The following is a 15,516-nucleotide window of genomic DNA, read 5'->3' as shown; positions in this document are numbered from 1 at the left end:
ATGATTTCATGTATGTGATTCTTTTCTTTTTTTTAACTGTTATTTGTTTGCCCTGATGAAAAGCAAACAAGCGCTTTCAGCCTTGGTATTGGATATCTGCCAGTACCAAGTACCTGTCCAATACCGGTGTTAAATAAAACACTGTGGTCCTTCACCTAATTTATTTGCAGAAGTCTCATTTCGGTTCATTGCGCCATTTATGGTCTTACTAGTTCCAATTCTGTATCCTCGCAGTTTCACTGTGGGTGCACGACTTCACATGTGCATTACTTATGTAGTGTAGCTGTAAAGCAACAGTCAAGTTGAGGACATGTCATGTTACAGAAAAAACAAAGCCTTCCAAACAAGTTAAACACTGACAGCAAAACAGACAGAAAAGACGTCGTCGTCATCAACAGAGCTTTTATCAACTCACATAACTGCTGTTGATCATAAACTATGCAAACAAATAAAGAAAAGCTGTTGCCTCCTACATGCTGTTAGCTCTCCTGCTAGGAACTTGTGCGCTGCTTCTAATGTGTGGCTGCAAACAAAAAACAAATTGAATGGTTTTGATCAGTCTGTTGTCAGCATTACCTGATATATATTTTTTGAGCCGGGATTGGACCACTAGTCCTTCCCAGTGTCACATTGGAACATCCCGGTCGTGATCGTCTCACCGGCCACGACTGTAACTCTAGCTGTGGTTTTAAGCAATGAAGAAGGGCTGCAAGGCAAAGCCCCCAGCACATGTCCACAGGAAAGCAGTGTTTAAATAGCTGTGCCGAACACTGACCAGGTGTTTCAAATTTCCACCAATTTCTCTCAGCTCCGGAAAGGATCCCCCGCAACACAGAACAGACAGTCGCGCCGCAAGAGGGCTTGGGAGTGTAACAGTTCCCAGTTTCAACAGCAAACACTGTCATTTTTATTTTTAGAACAGGCTTATGGTGTTTTCAAGTAAGAGTAAGTCACTCCTGGAAGTCCCTGGGTGTGATGAGTTTTTGTCTAGCATTTTTGTGACATTTTGCTTTGCTTTGTCTCCTACAGGGTTCTAAGCGTCTTCTGAGATCAAACGAGTATGTCCTCCCACCCAGTGGACTGATGGAGACAGATCTGGAGCTCACATTCTCACTGCAGGCAAGCGCTCTGACATTATACTGTGAATTCTCACACAAATATGGCAGTTACTTGAGGAGCAAGAGCGTGTGGAATCTGTTGTCTACCCCATTTATAGATCGAAGTTCTGCAGCATCTCCTGTGTTGTTCTCATTGACATTTTTAAGGCATTTGTAGACTGCAATAGTAGAATGCAGTTTACAGAGGTGAAAAAATTAAGTGAACGAGTTTTATAAAGTTGTATAAAAGATAAAAATGCACAAGTTCAGAAGAGTAAGAACTGGGTGAAATTACAGTGATGTTGAGTGAAGGCTTGATGCTGGTAAGATGGAGATGACATGTAAAGATCTGGGACAGTGTGACTTCCGAGGGAGGCAAGTACATCCTAAAAGGTTGAGAAAAAAGTGACGCATTTTTCTCATAAATGCATTTATGGGCTCTAGTTGTGAAAATTTTAATTCTTCAATGGCAGTCCAAGGAGCACAGTGGTTGGTAAAATACCAGATGTATCTGATGACTAATAATATGCCTGTTGCCACAGTATATACTGCGTTTGATGGCAGTTATCTGTGGGGCATCTAAACATTTGTCAGATCAGGATAAAATACTGCCTGGAAGTAAAAACAGTCAGAACTGTTTTATTTTATAAGTATGCAGCAAAAGCTCTTACGTTTTACAGGACATAATGAATTTATTATTTTGCTTGTCTTACTTGATTTGTCTTATTTTCAGTACCCCCATTTTCTGAAGCGGGATGCCAATAGGCTGCAGATTATGCTGCAGAGGAGGAAACGTTACAAGAACCGAACCATCCTGGGCTACAAGACTTTGGCTGTGGGAGTTATCAATATGGCAGAGGTACTGCACAGTGCCTTAACTAAGGCAGCTATTTCACTCACTTACTTTTGTTTCATTGTAAGCTGTTCTTGAGGAACATTTCATTTTGCTTGGAGCCTGCGATGGCATTCTTCTTTCACAGTGATTGACATGGCTATTTGCTTCTGTTTATCATGTCTTGGTTGCCAGAGAGAGAGGCCCTCCTGTGATGCACGTTTTTTTTTTTCTCAGATGACTCAGTCATCACACATATTGCCGTATGAGATTATGAACCATCTGGATCTGCCTTCATATGCACTTGTATAAAAACAGTGCAGTCAGGCATGCTGTGCAGAAACACCTGAGTGAGAGCTGGATGTTTGTTTGAAGTGGAATATTTTTTTTTTGTCTTGATTGCAGTCCTTTAATGTGAGTACAGTGCTCAGCTGGATCCTGCACGTATCTTCGGCCATCAAACTGCTCTATTTGACTTTCAAAACGGCCGTATTTGTTTTTCTGTTATCAGTGTTGATATCAGACGTTGAAACTTTGCTGCAGTCGTTCCACTGTATTCACTCTCTGCAAACAAGCAAAGATCACTGATCAATAACTGTCATCCCCTCAAAACTGTACAAAGCCGAGTGTGCTCCATGGTTGGGGTGTTTGTTTTGTTTTGGTTTGTTTTGTTTTTTTTGGTGGTGGTGGTGGTGGGGGGCGTCTTCAAGACTGCCATTAGGTTTAGACATAATTATTGAGTTCTACATTTATCTGTAGAAAGAAAAAGGTGACAGTTCTCATTACAGCTCCTGATGTGCCTCTCCAAAGTTATTTTCCAGCAGGAGCCCCAGGACGGCAATTGATGGACAGACTAATGCATTATTGTATTTTAAAATACCACTCAGCTGTTGTGCTGTTGGTGCTTGCTGCAATGAAGCAACTCCCAGACCTCTATGAATAAAGCTAGATAGGCCATTATTGGATGCTGTTGGGTAATTGCGTTGTCATCTGCTGTGGCGTAAACCCTCTTGTGCCCTCATTCTGAAACTATCGAAGCATTGTGTAGGAGGAAGTCGCTTATTGGACTTTGAATGGAACATTCAAAGTGCACCCCTGTCAGCGTTTGAGCAAAATGAGCCCACTCTCTGTACAGCAATTCATCAAGTGAAATATTGAAAGCACCCCACAGATGGAGCTCGGAACGAAAGCTCATTCCTTCTCATCTGATTCAAAACAGTTTATGTAAACTGTGTTATTCTGTTTGTCTGGGTGATATGCACAAATTGGCTTGGCTCCTCTAGACATTCAGTTTTTGTGCTAATGAAGATTTATTTAGAGGTAGCATAGCTGTCTGCTTGTAGTCAGTTGGTGTAAAGCAGTGTGGCAGAAGCCATTTTGATCTCTGTGGGATCGTTATCTGCTCTGTAAAGAGACAAATTCTTCCATCCTGATTGTCTGCTGCGAAAAATGTTTGTATTTTCAATATTTGATCCCTCCTGCTCCAGCGTAGCTCCAAAAGATTGATATGCATAGCAAGTATCGAAGTCATGAAGTCTCAGCAAAAACGTTAAAAAAAGAAAGGTATAAGGAACTTTTCAGTGAGGGACAAAAAAGGACTAAAGTGGGGGTTTTTATACCTCAATTTTCAGCCTGTCATTTGAATGGATTCTAAAAAATTATTCCTGGCCTCAATGTTGAACTATGTCCAGGTGATGCAACACCCAACAGACGGAGGACAGATTCTGGGTCTCCATAGCAACGTAAAGGAGGCGCCAGTGCGTGTGGCGGAGATCAGCGTGTACTCTCTTTCCAGCCAGCCCATCGACCACGAGGATGGTAGCGGCCAGGCTGGCCGCAAGACCAAAACCTCAGGTGGGCACAGCAATCTCTCACCTGCCTGTGTTGGGTCTGTTAGACAGGCCTGCACCCATGCTGCCCAGCCAAGTTCTGCTTGTAATTTTAGCCAGCTCACCCTACTCAGGCCTCTTTCTTCCCTCCTTCCACATGGCTCCTATTTCCCAACTGAGGACAGAATAAACTCTATTAATCCCAGGCTGTGCTGTGGCCAAGGATATGTTATTCTCTTTAGCTATGGTTGTAATGTTGATTTGAGAGTTGAACAGATGTAGGGCCTATTACCTTACACAACTCTAATTCTGGACTGAGGAGAAATACTGGGCCCTATTCGGACTCCGTGCTTTTATCCCGCTGTGCTGATCCGTCGCTGTTCTGGATGTTATTAGGGAGGCCGCTCTAACATTACAGATGAGCTCATGCACCAAGTATTAAACTGGTGTCACTCTGAGGGAAGAAAAGATGTTTGCCTTTCTCTCCTCTGCAGTGATCTTTAATAGCATCCATCCCACCTAGGAACGCAGAACAGGATGTTTGACGGGCAAAAGGAAGTCTGCATTAACATTTACCAAAAAAATAAAAAGTAAAGATATTCCATCACCTGATTTGCCCTCAGCTGTCAAACTAACAAACTGCCTCTTTAAAATGATGTCCAGTTCAGATGACACAGAATTTATTAACCATTAGACCTGAAAACTAAACAAAAAGAGCTTTTCCGTGCATTTTTGTAGTCTCATATATTTTGCCCATTATTCTTGTCCTGTAGCCGAAACAGTCTACTATTAACAAACAGAAGAACATTAGGCAGAAAACTGAAAAACCTTCCCCACACAAAATGTAAAACTGCCTTTGGCCTCACCCTGATATGTGTGAAAAATGGACTAAACATTTAATAACAGCCTGATTTACATCGTATTAGCATTATGCAGTTTGGTATGTGTAAGACATTATGCTTTGCACTGGCAGGGTAAGAAGAATATTTAGTGAAGAAAACCATGTTAAACATTAAGTTTAGGAGGTTTCACTTAATAAATTCCTGACCAGAACAATTTTTAGAACCAGAACCATTGTTTTATTAGATATTGCAGTCATCTTGGATTATTGTTTCACACTTTGTATCTCTGTCTTTTGAACTTTTAGAAAAGATGTGTCTTTTCAAAACTTTAAATTTTAACCTTTTTGGTGTAATGCTGCTAATGTTAGCCTAGATATATTCCTCTAGACTTATACCTCAATGTGTTTGTTTGTGTGTGTGTGTGTGTGTGTGTGTGGTTGGCGTACCTCAGACCGCTCCCCAGATATGGATAACTATTCTGAGGACGATGACGACAGCTATTCGTCAGAGCAAGAAGCCAGTGATGACGCAGTTCACGGCCAGGTTCGTGCCAGAGAATGTTTAGATCCAGACAAATGTATAGTACATACACCAAGAAATAAAATCTCCCATATAAACAAAAGAAGTCTACATCAAATGTTATTCAGGAAGTAGAGAGGGTTTTTTTTCTTTGTTTATAAAAATATAAGAGAAATTGATTTTAATAATTTCTCTATTTCAGGATCTTTACGATGAGGACGACGAGGTCAGGAAGCCCAAGAAGGCCCGCAGGAAAATGATCCGAACCACTTCCATGACTAGGGTTAGTAGCTTTCTTTTCCACTGTATGCAGTTTTCCATGCTCAGCAGTCACTTTGTGAATAGCTTAAAACCTGTGTTTGCTTCTCTACAAGCTTTTAAGGGAAAGCACACACTGTGTTCCTTGTTCAGGCCATTAAGACAATGTGGACAGACGTGTAAATGAACCCAGTGAAGTGGCTAAAATGGCCTTTACATAGAACAGCTCTGAATATGTAATCCAGTGAACAGTTACCTGGAGTGGAGCTATCGTGCTTATTTAACTGTGACTTGGTATCCTTCTATTCTGTTAATCCTTCTCTCGTAACTGCATGTGGGGGTTTTTTTCTGTTTTTCTGTTGCAGCAACCTAACTTTAAGCAGAAATTTGTGGCCTTGCTGAAGAGGTTCAAGGTGACCGATGAGGTGAGTTGCAAAAAAAAAAGGTAATTGCATTTGTTTGAACTGACACCGCATAAGAACATGTTCAATGTCAAAGCAAATGAGGGATACAGCATCCTCCTCGCTGTGCCCCCAGGAATTTCTGTCCTTCTCTTATGAAATCTTCTGGAGGTCAGCTGTGAAACTTGCATTTAGTAAATTACCCTCGAGGCAGGACGGAATAATCTCAGTATTGACTGTCTAAGCAGCATTCTGTTACATCACTGCTAATGTGCTCCTGACTAGAGGGCAATCACCAGTAGAGAAATCACTGCCACAACAGGGTTACAAGCATCATTACGCTGCATTACATTTCTCCTCACAGATGCACATTTCCATTAGCAGCGATTTATATCTGGAATCCATTAACCATCTTATTTTTTACTACTTAATGCAATACAAAATGTATTATTTAGATTTGCGCTCTTGTTATGAATAAATGTCTCTCAGCATAATGCCTTGTAATCAGGTCATCAGCAGGACATTGACAAATTGTATGCAGCAACCCCTACATGTCCATTAGTGCATAATCTGTGTTAAGCCCTTTGGATGAAAATATTATCCTTGAACTGTAAGAAATCTATAGGGAAAACCTGGAACATGCCTTGTTTCTCATCTTTCTTCCTCCTTGTGTTGCAAGCAATCCAATAACTATATCAGCGAGCATGTTTCGAAAAATCCTATTCATAAAAACAAGTTATGTGGGTTTTCAGACTGAATGGGGATTCGTTTATATGTGATCAAGATCTAAAAAGTTCTGTCTGAGATATTTAACCTAGTGCTGCTTTCACCAGCATTTTTGCCAGTGTGTGTGTGTGTGTGTGGGGGGGGGGGGGTTGTTGGATGGTCCTGGAAGCTCCAGGTGGCCCGATGATCTTTTAATCACGTTCCCTGTCGCTAATCTCCTTCTTGTGGCTGCGGCTCTATAAATACATAGCCGGGAGGAGGAGAGGGGACAGACTGTGTTTGTCTGCTCCCTGCCAGCTCCTGCACTTATGGAGTGGCATTAATCACCTGATTAGTCCACAAGCCTGGCTGTGTGTAGTTCCTATGATATACATCTCCACTGTGCAGCTGGTAGAGCAAGGCTCAGCATCTTAGCACTTCGCTAACGCTCACTTTTTATTAGCTCTTCTTTGAACTAAGGCAGGACTGTGTGTATGTATGTATGTATATATATATATATATATATATATATATATATATATATATATTACATACAGATGTTTGTTTTACAGCTTTCACTATTCTCATTCATTCTTGAAGCTCCATTACTCCAGCTGTGAAAGTGATTAGTTTATGCACAGCGCCCAGTAACACCCTGCCCTTATTTAATCCATGGCCATAATTACAAATCCTTGATTACAGGATACTGATGATGTGTCTATCCTGTGTGGCAGGTCCTGGACTCTGACCCAGTAGACCAGACACAGGAGGTTGAGGAGGATCTGGACTTACTCTATGACAGTCTAGAGGTGTATAATCAGAGTGACAGTGGGCCAGAGATGGAGGACAATGAGAGTGTCCTGAGCACTCCTAAGCCCAAACTCAAGTATGTCTGTCTTTCATATTTTTTTTCCAGATAAAATGTTTATAGTTGAAAGTTTGTATGTGGTTATAGGGTGAACTGTTACATTTTAAAAATGTTAAATAATGATCGAAAAGTACGCATATACATTGTCGGGAAAAAGCGCCCATTCATTTTTATACTGTGATTTGATCTTGAACTTATTCTTCACCTTTAGCAGCAGTAACCATGACAGATACTTTGTGTCTGTAGGTCAGACCAGCATTCTTCTTCTGCAACCTGTTTTCAGTTCAGTAATATATTTCTAGGATGAGTGACTCTCTCTAGGTCATTCCACGTAGTAGTAGTTTCAGTAGCTCTGAATGGGTCACTCTGAAAAGCAGATATTGTTTGAAGCTGTTCTGTTGTAGATTTACTGCAGTGTTTAGGGTCATTGTCCTGCTGCAGTGTCCTTTATGATGCCCAGTCATTGAGATCATCCCTATTTATGAACAGATATGTTCACCATCTCCAAGGATTTGGCTGGGAACATGAGAGTACTGCTCGCTCATGTGGTACTGACCTGCCACATCCTAAGTCATATGCTGCTTTAGTATTTATGCTGTATAAAATAAGCCTTTAAGCTACATCCAAGACCATAAACTCATAAGGGAAGTGCTTGAGTTCAGAAATAAAGTGAGAAGTAGCATTGTTTCCCATTTGACTTGTATGCAATTGGATGCCTTTTGGTAACCGGAGAAGTTGCCCTCTGCAGGCTGTAATGAAGAACAAAGGGGTGAGGCTTGAACTGTGAACTGGAAGCTACATCAATTTAATAGTCGATGTTTACAGGGACGGTTTGACATCAACAGATTGACAATTTATATGTTATTGATTTATAAATATGCTTTGGGCTTTCGGACTATTGACTGCACGTAGCTTTGAAGGTTCATAGTTTTCTAAACTACACTGTAATTGTTTGACACCTGTAGTATGGACAAGAGCAATATGAATTTTGCTTTATTAGTTCAAAAATGTTTTTTTCTTACTTTGATGCCCATTTTACTACATCTTAAAGCAAACGTTTCGATCAATCCGAAGGCTTCCCCTACTTAAACTGTTTGTTCTTGTCTAATTCAAATATTTGCTCTTGCTTCTAGGCCGTTTTTTGAAGGGATGTCTCACTCCAGCTCGCAGACAGAAATTGGAAGCATCCACAGCCAAAAAAGTCAGCAGAGAGAGATGTCATGCCCTGTGAGTTGATTAGCACGAACTCTATGAACAGACCCCTTTGCCTTTGAGTTGCACTGTTTATCTATAAAGTTCTGCCTCGCAGTTATTTTAGACGTCCTTATAAACAGTGTTACGTAAAAGACTTTCCCCTGTATTGCCCCAGTGTTTAAATTCCTGGCAGCCCTCTGTTCATATTGTGGTTCAGGGATTCCCAAGGATACTAGAGAGAAGATATTCTTAGCATGTCCGCCATGTGGACCCTGGCAGAAAAGGACTGGGTCCTGCTGTCCTTCAGAATTTATAGGGTCTGACACAAAATGACCTTTTCACCACCATCACTGCACACAAATATGCTCCCATTTCTCAGAGAGAAGATTGGATGGAGCAATCCTGAACTCCTACTCAGAAATTTATGGCCCATCTGAACAACAAGAGAGACACGTTGAGTGTGATGGCGAGAGAGCGAGAGGTGTTTATATATATCAGGGAATCCATTTTGGCGTGTAATAAAATGGCCCAGAGCAATTCAGGCTACTACATTCTAGTCGAACTGCATAAACATGTCTTGCTGCCAGAATGTAAACTATTTAATCTAATATTTAAATAAATCACACTTTACAAGAGCCGTTCAAACAAGACGAGAATTAAAAACAGGAATGTGCCTCTAGCACTTCTGGGGTTTATATATATTTCACCAAGCAGTAGTGAAATGTACAGGCACTATAGGTGAGGTATTTATATATACTTACCCTGTAAAACTGGTCGGTTACAAATCTTGCATTTCATTAATTATGACATGAGCACTTCCATTTGGAGCTTTTATTTTCACCAGAAAGGTGAGCTTCATGGTTAAAATGATCTAATGTGTTGGCATGTGTGTTTTACCCCCCAGAGTGGAGACTTTCTCACTGTGGACAGATGTAAAGTACAAGGGGGGCGATATCAGGATGACAGTGTCACAGACACAACCATTGGGGTATGTTTTTGGAACAGTCATACATTTTTTTGTTTTGTTTTTTTTATCCCACTTCTTTCTTTCTTTCTTTCTTTCTTTCTTTCTTTCTTTCTTTCTTTCTTTCTTTCTTTCTTTCTTTCCTTCTTTTTTTTTCTTTTACTTAATACCCTTGAGCATCCCTTTCTCACATTTTTCTTTTCCAACCCCCTACCCTCTCCACTTGAGTGCCCTTTTGCTCCCGTGGGTCTTAGTTGTTTTCCGGGAAAAAGAAAAGAGGGGAGGGAGCGTGCGAGGGCATGCAAACTAAACAGCATAGTCATCCATTATGGATCAGCAGAGCAGGCAAGGCAGCTTCATGCTGGATAAATCTTGACTGATGAGGATGGAAAGAGGGGTGTTTGTGTTTGTTTTTGTTCTTGTGCTGTCGGGTCGGTCTAACCTTGTTCATCGAGCTCCAGCCGCCCCTCTGAGCCACTCACCACCCCAATCCACTGAGTGAGTTCAAACTGAATATCTAAGCTGCAGGAGCAGTGTTTCCCCAGCCACCTGCTAAGAGACCATGACTTTTTTATCTCGTATGTCATGGTCGGCTTACACCATTATCTCAAACCTCAAAAAAATGAGCTCAGTTATTCACCAAGCCAGTATCTTTCTAGCTCCTCACCCTCCACCTCTGCTCTTTCAACTCTCGTCTTGGCAGCAGGAGGGCTACACACAAAACCACAGAAAGAGAAACTGATGCCGTTTGAATTGGAGATGCCATGCAATACCTGCGAGTGTTTAAAAAAGAAAAATTCAAAATCGGAAATATTCATTTTAAAGGTCTTGATCTTTTAATGTGCATATGGAAGTGTGTATGCAGGAATGATATGTTTGACTGTATGTTGGACATTTTGACACTCGCCTTTAATGTGTGGTTTGATCCAAACTTTGAAGTACTTTCTAATTGTGTGCTTTACTATGCAGACACATAGAAAAGCGTTACTGTAGACACACAAATAAAACGTTAGGTGAAAATTTTGGTTGCCAGGAGACAGTTGCTGGGAAGCTCATTGGCCCATGGAGTGCGTATGGAGCTTTTTTCTGACAGCAGCCGATTTGACATGAAACAGTTGATAAACAAAGCTTTAATTAGCAACACATGCTTACCTGCTCTCTTCACGTTGCAACGGCTGCTGGGAAAAAGCTCTGTTTCAACCAAATTGTAATGTGACAAATGGCTGGACTCAGCCCTGCAGGTTGAAACGTACTTTTGCATCTTTCTTCTGGATTTTTAAATTTTTTTTTTTGGTCTTGTTTTTCAGTCTTTTAAGTATTTTAACTGAGCTCTGTAACTTACAGAAGAGACAAATTAGCTGTTATTTTCCATAGGCCTGGGATCATGGAGCCCTGGTTAATTTATTATTAATGCATGACTCCAGCTAATATTCGTTGTTAATAGAAATGAACTGTCATATTGTTTTATACAGTTTTGAAATGTTGAAAAAGACGTGACGTTAAATGCACTTGTGTTATTTGCACTTTATTTTTTGTTTTCCATTAATCTTGTGGTATGACTGAGTTAGATTTTCTCTCTCAAATTGATTGTCTTGAACATTTGCAAACCTGCAGTGCCTGTGTTTGATAAACATTAGCGTTGTCCTCTTACAGCCCTCTTGGCTCATCTTTGCTCCCCCCCTTTTGGTTCAGGAGCCAGAGACTGACGACAGCGGGCCAGGGCCTGGGGAGGTGAGCAGCTGGGATGTTAACATTGAACGGGTGCCCTGCTCCGTTGGCAAGCTCTGCAAGACTGAGTCCCAAAACCACATGTCTCCCAGGTAAAGTGCTGATGACTACATCTGGGAATAAGCATTCAGTATAGATCTAATGTTTGTCTACTTTAATTGTTAATTTGCTTTTCTTATAAACCGGATCATTAGGTTCTTTTTTTTCTTCCTGACTGTCATATATTTTATTCTTCGCTTGTTGTCGCCTCAGTAAAGTGGAAAACAAGCTGCAGAGACGACCTCGCAGCACCTCCATGAAAGACAGGCAGAATTCCAAGGCCCAAAGCGACAGGACCAGCAGCATGGAGTCTGAGTGCTCCCCAGACTCAAGACTCATAGCGCAGGTAGACAACGCATCCAGGATCGAGCATCAGACTCTGTTCTTTACACTTTTTTTTTTCTTTTCAGTCCAGTGGAAATGTGCTGACTTGTGTCATTGTCATACTTTGCGCTCCTAATTTGTGTCAAAGGTTCCAAGGAAGTCCGTCTATGACCAACTAAACCAGATTCTCATCTCTGACGAACGCTTACCAGAGAGCATCATTCTCATCAACACTACAGAGTGGCAAGGACAGGTCTGTTTTTCTATAAGTAGCATTGAATCATGAATTCCTTTACTTTCATTTGTTCATACATGCGATAGAACCACACGGATCATGCAGAACAGGGCTTATTTTTACCCATGCACACATTACAGTGTTGCAAAAAGAGGAAAATACAAAAAAAAATGTGTGTGTGCTTCCGAGTAGCATTTTTTTTTTCTTTTTTCCAACCCTGCCTCTGGTATATCCATTAACTCATCGTGTCCCTCTCATGTGTGTTTCTGTGCAGTATGTAGCCGAGTTGCTCCATGAACAGAGCCAGCCCATTGTGTCAACCTGCTCTGCTGCAGATGTTCAGGCTGCCTTCAACACCATCGTTACTCGCATCCAGAGATTGTGAGTCACATACATGCATACATACACACGCATTGGCTGAATGACACAGCCCATCAGATGGCGTGATTTTTATTGTTTATTTATTTTTTATTTTTTTTATCTCATTATCTTGAGCCAATCTTCACCGAACTATATGTGTTTGATGGCTACTCACTAGATAATTCCAGGATGGTATTGCTCATGCTGCTAAAGCGCTCACTGTGCGTGAACCCATTCTATCAAAATACGGCCGTTTCCTCATGAAAAGCTTAAGTTCAGCTGCCTTCTCTGTTTCCTGGATCCACCTGCTCGGCTGTCATCTCCTCAGGATGTCATGTCAGTGGGAGACGAGGCTCTCTCGGTTTGCTGTACTGCTTCTGTCAAACATGTTTTTCTCCCTTATTCAGCTGAACTGCAACTTTTTAGCGCTTTAGACACCTGCTCCTCAGTCAACGCATTTACTCCAGCTGGGGCAACGTCACGCAGAGCCGCGCATGTCGCTGATGTTAACGTGCTTGCTCAGTGCTGTGCCACCGCTAACAGAATGATGTTTTCTGAGATGTTGTCACTTGGAGTAAACACAACTTTCTTGTCTTTTTAATACCAAATGTATCAACATTCTCTTCTGCTTTAATCTCTCTTGACATTACCTAGAAATTCTTTAAGATGATCCATTATATGTTACAGCATGTAAGTACTTTTAGGGTTTGATTGCTGCTTTAGAAAGAGCTTCGTGAAACTTGAAATTATTTGCGGGTTTAAGACTCTTTTGATGAATTTTTCCTGGCTAAACTGAATTTATTCTTCTTTCTTTTTTTTGTCGTTTAACTTAAAGATGGAATTGGTCTTTGGTTTATTATTGTAGGAGTAGGATCTAAAAAATGTTGTGCCATTTGCTCTAGAAAGGCTTGTAGATACTCGCAAGTACCTAATAAATTATAGCCTATGATGTATTTTGGCTTCCCAAAAAGGTAAGACCGGTTTTAAACCAGACGGATCTTATTGAGAAATAAATCTCTGCTTCAGACTTCTGTCACTTCTCTCACACTCATGCTTTGACCCATATTTCTAAGAAGTTGGATCTTAGTCTTCCTCTTAATTACTCATCTGTTGTCTCCATTTTTTATCCCTTGCAGCTGTAACTGTAATGCACAGACACCACCGACGATGAAGGTGGCGGTGGCGGGTGACCAGAGTTACCTCAGCACCATTCTGAGGTTTTTTGTGGAGCAGCTAGCCAACAAGACTCCTGACTGGCTGAGTTACATACGCTTCCTGGTGATCCCCATTGGTAATTCATTGATTTATACGAAATCCATACAGGCATATTCTGTACTTTTAGCATTTGTTTTATATATAAAAATCCTCTCCACAGGCTCTCATCCCCTGGCAAAGCACGTGGCTTCTTTTGACAGCCGGTTCAACAGCATCTTTATGGACACTGCGTGGAGGGAGCTGTTCTGCAGGACAGAACGGCCCGCCTCAGGTAGGACACGCAGCTCTGGTGTCTGCATTTCTTATGTGCAGCCAACTTGAAAGGGAAAGAAATTGGGTGGGAGCAGAGGTCAGGGGCTGATGAATTGGAGAAAGAGATTTCTTCCAATTGCAAAAGACAGCTACATCCTGTTTGAGATCATGGCATTATTCCGTCTTCCTTTAAACTGCCTGCTGCTGATTAAGAAGACCGCCAGACTGTCAGAAGTCTTATTCTCATTTTTACCCCGAAGCTTCTAACACATTGTAATATTAAAAACAGAGGTTGTTGTTTTTGAAAAGGCACATCATCATAACCTTTTTGGGTTTGTTTGTTTCAACTTTTTCCAACATCTCCAACGATTTTAGCTTTAAACCTCCCAGCTGTGTGCCAGTTGTAGCTAATTAGTCTGAAACAATAAAGTAGGAATCCGTAGGATTAATCCAAGCAGCCAAATCGAAGACATTTGCGTGTTTGATGTTTATTTTAGGATTTTCTTGTTAACTTTAAGCCTTGAATATATTTTTTTTACACTCTCACTATGTGAGAATGTTACATAAAATGGCTCACATAAATCCATGCTTAAGCCTCTATTCCAATCCAACTCCTCCATTATCACTTGTTCTGCCCAAACATGCCTGATAATCTTCACCCATCCTCACCTATTAATTCCCTCCCTTTAATCCCCAAAGGTGCAAGAGTCACAATGTTACACATGGTGTTAAATCATCTCAAAGCAGTTGGGTTGAACCAAAAAACAAAAAAGATCTAGAGCAGAGGTCTTTTATTCTTAACATAAGGTGTGATCCCGACACTGAAGGCAGTTTGTAATAGGACCGACTTTGAGTGTTCTCAGTCGATTAAGTGCCGAGAAGCTACAGGTCAAAATGAATTGATTAAAACTCAAGTCTATATTTCAAGTTGCCAAAAAAAATTGCGCCCCAAGATACGAGCGACCCCCACATGCATTTTGTTTGACATATAATTTATCCCGTGTGTCACACGGTCGACTTCACCCACATTTTAATCACATTTTACACTCAGCAGCCCCCATCTCCTTAATTCAGTGGAATGTGAATGATGAATGCACAGTCCCCTAGCACACCGCTCTATGTGAAAATTACCATTTGCATCAAATGTCAGCTTGTTAGCAAGACATAAAACAGGAGAGGCTTGTTGTTAACAATCTATCTCTTTGCTCCCTGAAGATAACATAGATGTAGCAGGACGAATCATTCAGTATCTGGCCGGTGCCAACGTGTCCCACCAGTTTCCCATCTCAGAAGCCATGCTCACCTACAAGCAGAAGAGGTAAAGTGACCGTGCTTATTGAAGTCGTGGCTTATTCATCCAATGTTTTCTGTATTTGAGCATGCATCTGTGCTTTTTTTGTGCTCTAAGCAAGTCTGTGTTGCAGTTATTCGTAACTGATAGTTCTGATGTTAATTTTCTTCTATGTTTCCAAAAAATGAATCATTGAACTAATGTTGCATTGACAGCCCATCATAAACTAGCACTTGTAGTGAATATCAGCTAAAACTGCATGAGGAACATAATTAGATGAATGTGCATGTAAGCATGCAGCTGCAAGAACATGCATTAAACACACAAAGCGAGCGTCAGCTCAGTTTCCACACTAAACTCACTTCTGTTTATTTTGACTTGAATGAAAGCAGGACTTGTAGGTTTTGTATGATTTGATAAAAATGTTAAAAAGTCCAGTCTAGGTGTCTCACAGTCACATCTGCAGACAGAGACAGTCCACTGCATTTCTCTGTGCATTTGCTTGTTTTCTTTCTGAGATTTGACCAAACCCTTCCCCCTTCTTTGTGAGAGTGGCTTCCTAT

At 41.0% G+C, this 15,516-nt stretch overlaps 1 protein-coding gene across 4 annotated transcripts in view; it reads left to right on the top strand.

Moving 5' to 3' along the window:
- The window catches only part of LOC308388814 (phosphofurin acidic cluster sorting protein 2), a 44,798-nt gene that overhangs the window by 24,000 nt on the left and 5,282 nt on the right, over positions 1 to 15,516 (top strand). The window contains exons 3-18 of one of the 4 annotated variants that reach the window (XM_080869748.1): positions 1,030 to 1,119; positions 1,831 to 1,956; positions 3,621 to 3,783; positions 5,052 to 5,143; positions 5,322 to 5,402; positions 5,743 to 5,802; positions 7,218 to 7,369; positions 8,485 to 8,578; positions 9,450 to 9,533; positions 11,202 to 11,329; positions 11,490 to 11,622; positions 11,749 to 11,853; positions 12,110 to 12,216; positions 13,332 to 13,486; positions 13,571 to 13,681; positions 14,878 to 14,980. In XM_080869748.1, coding sequence (XP_080725874.1) covers positions 1,030 to 1,119; positions 1,831 to 1,956; positions 3,621 to 3,783; positions 5,052 to 5,143; positions 5,322 to 5,402; positions 5,743 to 5,802; positions 7,218 to 7,369; positions 8,485 to 8,578; positions 9,450 to 9,533; positions 11,202 to 11,329; positions 11,490 to 11,622; positions 11,749 to 11,853; positions 12,110 to 12,216; positions 13,332 to 13,486; positions 13,571 to 13,681; positions 14,878 to 14,980 — 1,784 coding nt within the window. Of the gene's footprint in view, positions 1 to 1,029; positions 1,120 to 1,830; positions 1,957 to 3,620; positions 3,784 to 5,051; positions 5,144 to 5,321; positions 5,403 to 5,742; positions 5,803 to 7,217; positions 7,370 to 8,484; positions 8,579 to 9,449; positions 9,534 to 11,162; positions 11,330 to 11,489; positions 11,623 to 11,748; positions 11,854 to 12,109; positions 12,217 to 13,331; positions 13,682 to 14,877; positions 14,981 to 15,516 lie in introns of all 4 variants that reach the window. The other 3 variants (XM_080869747.1, XM_080869746.1, XM_080869745.1) reach the window with 3 other exon arrangements.

Source organism: Rhamphochromis sp. 'chilingali' (genome assembly GCF_963969265.1).
Source record: "Rhamphochromis sp. 'chilingali' genome assembly, chromosome: 20".
Taxonomy (NCBI): Eukaryota; Metazoa; Chordata; class Actinopteri; order Cichliformes; family Cichlidae; genus Rhamphochromis; species Rhamphochromis sp. 'chilingali'.
Note: the sequence above shows the minus strand (reverse complement) of the source record. Positions and strands in the feature narration are given on the sequence as shown.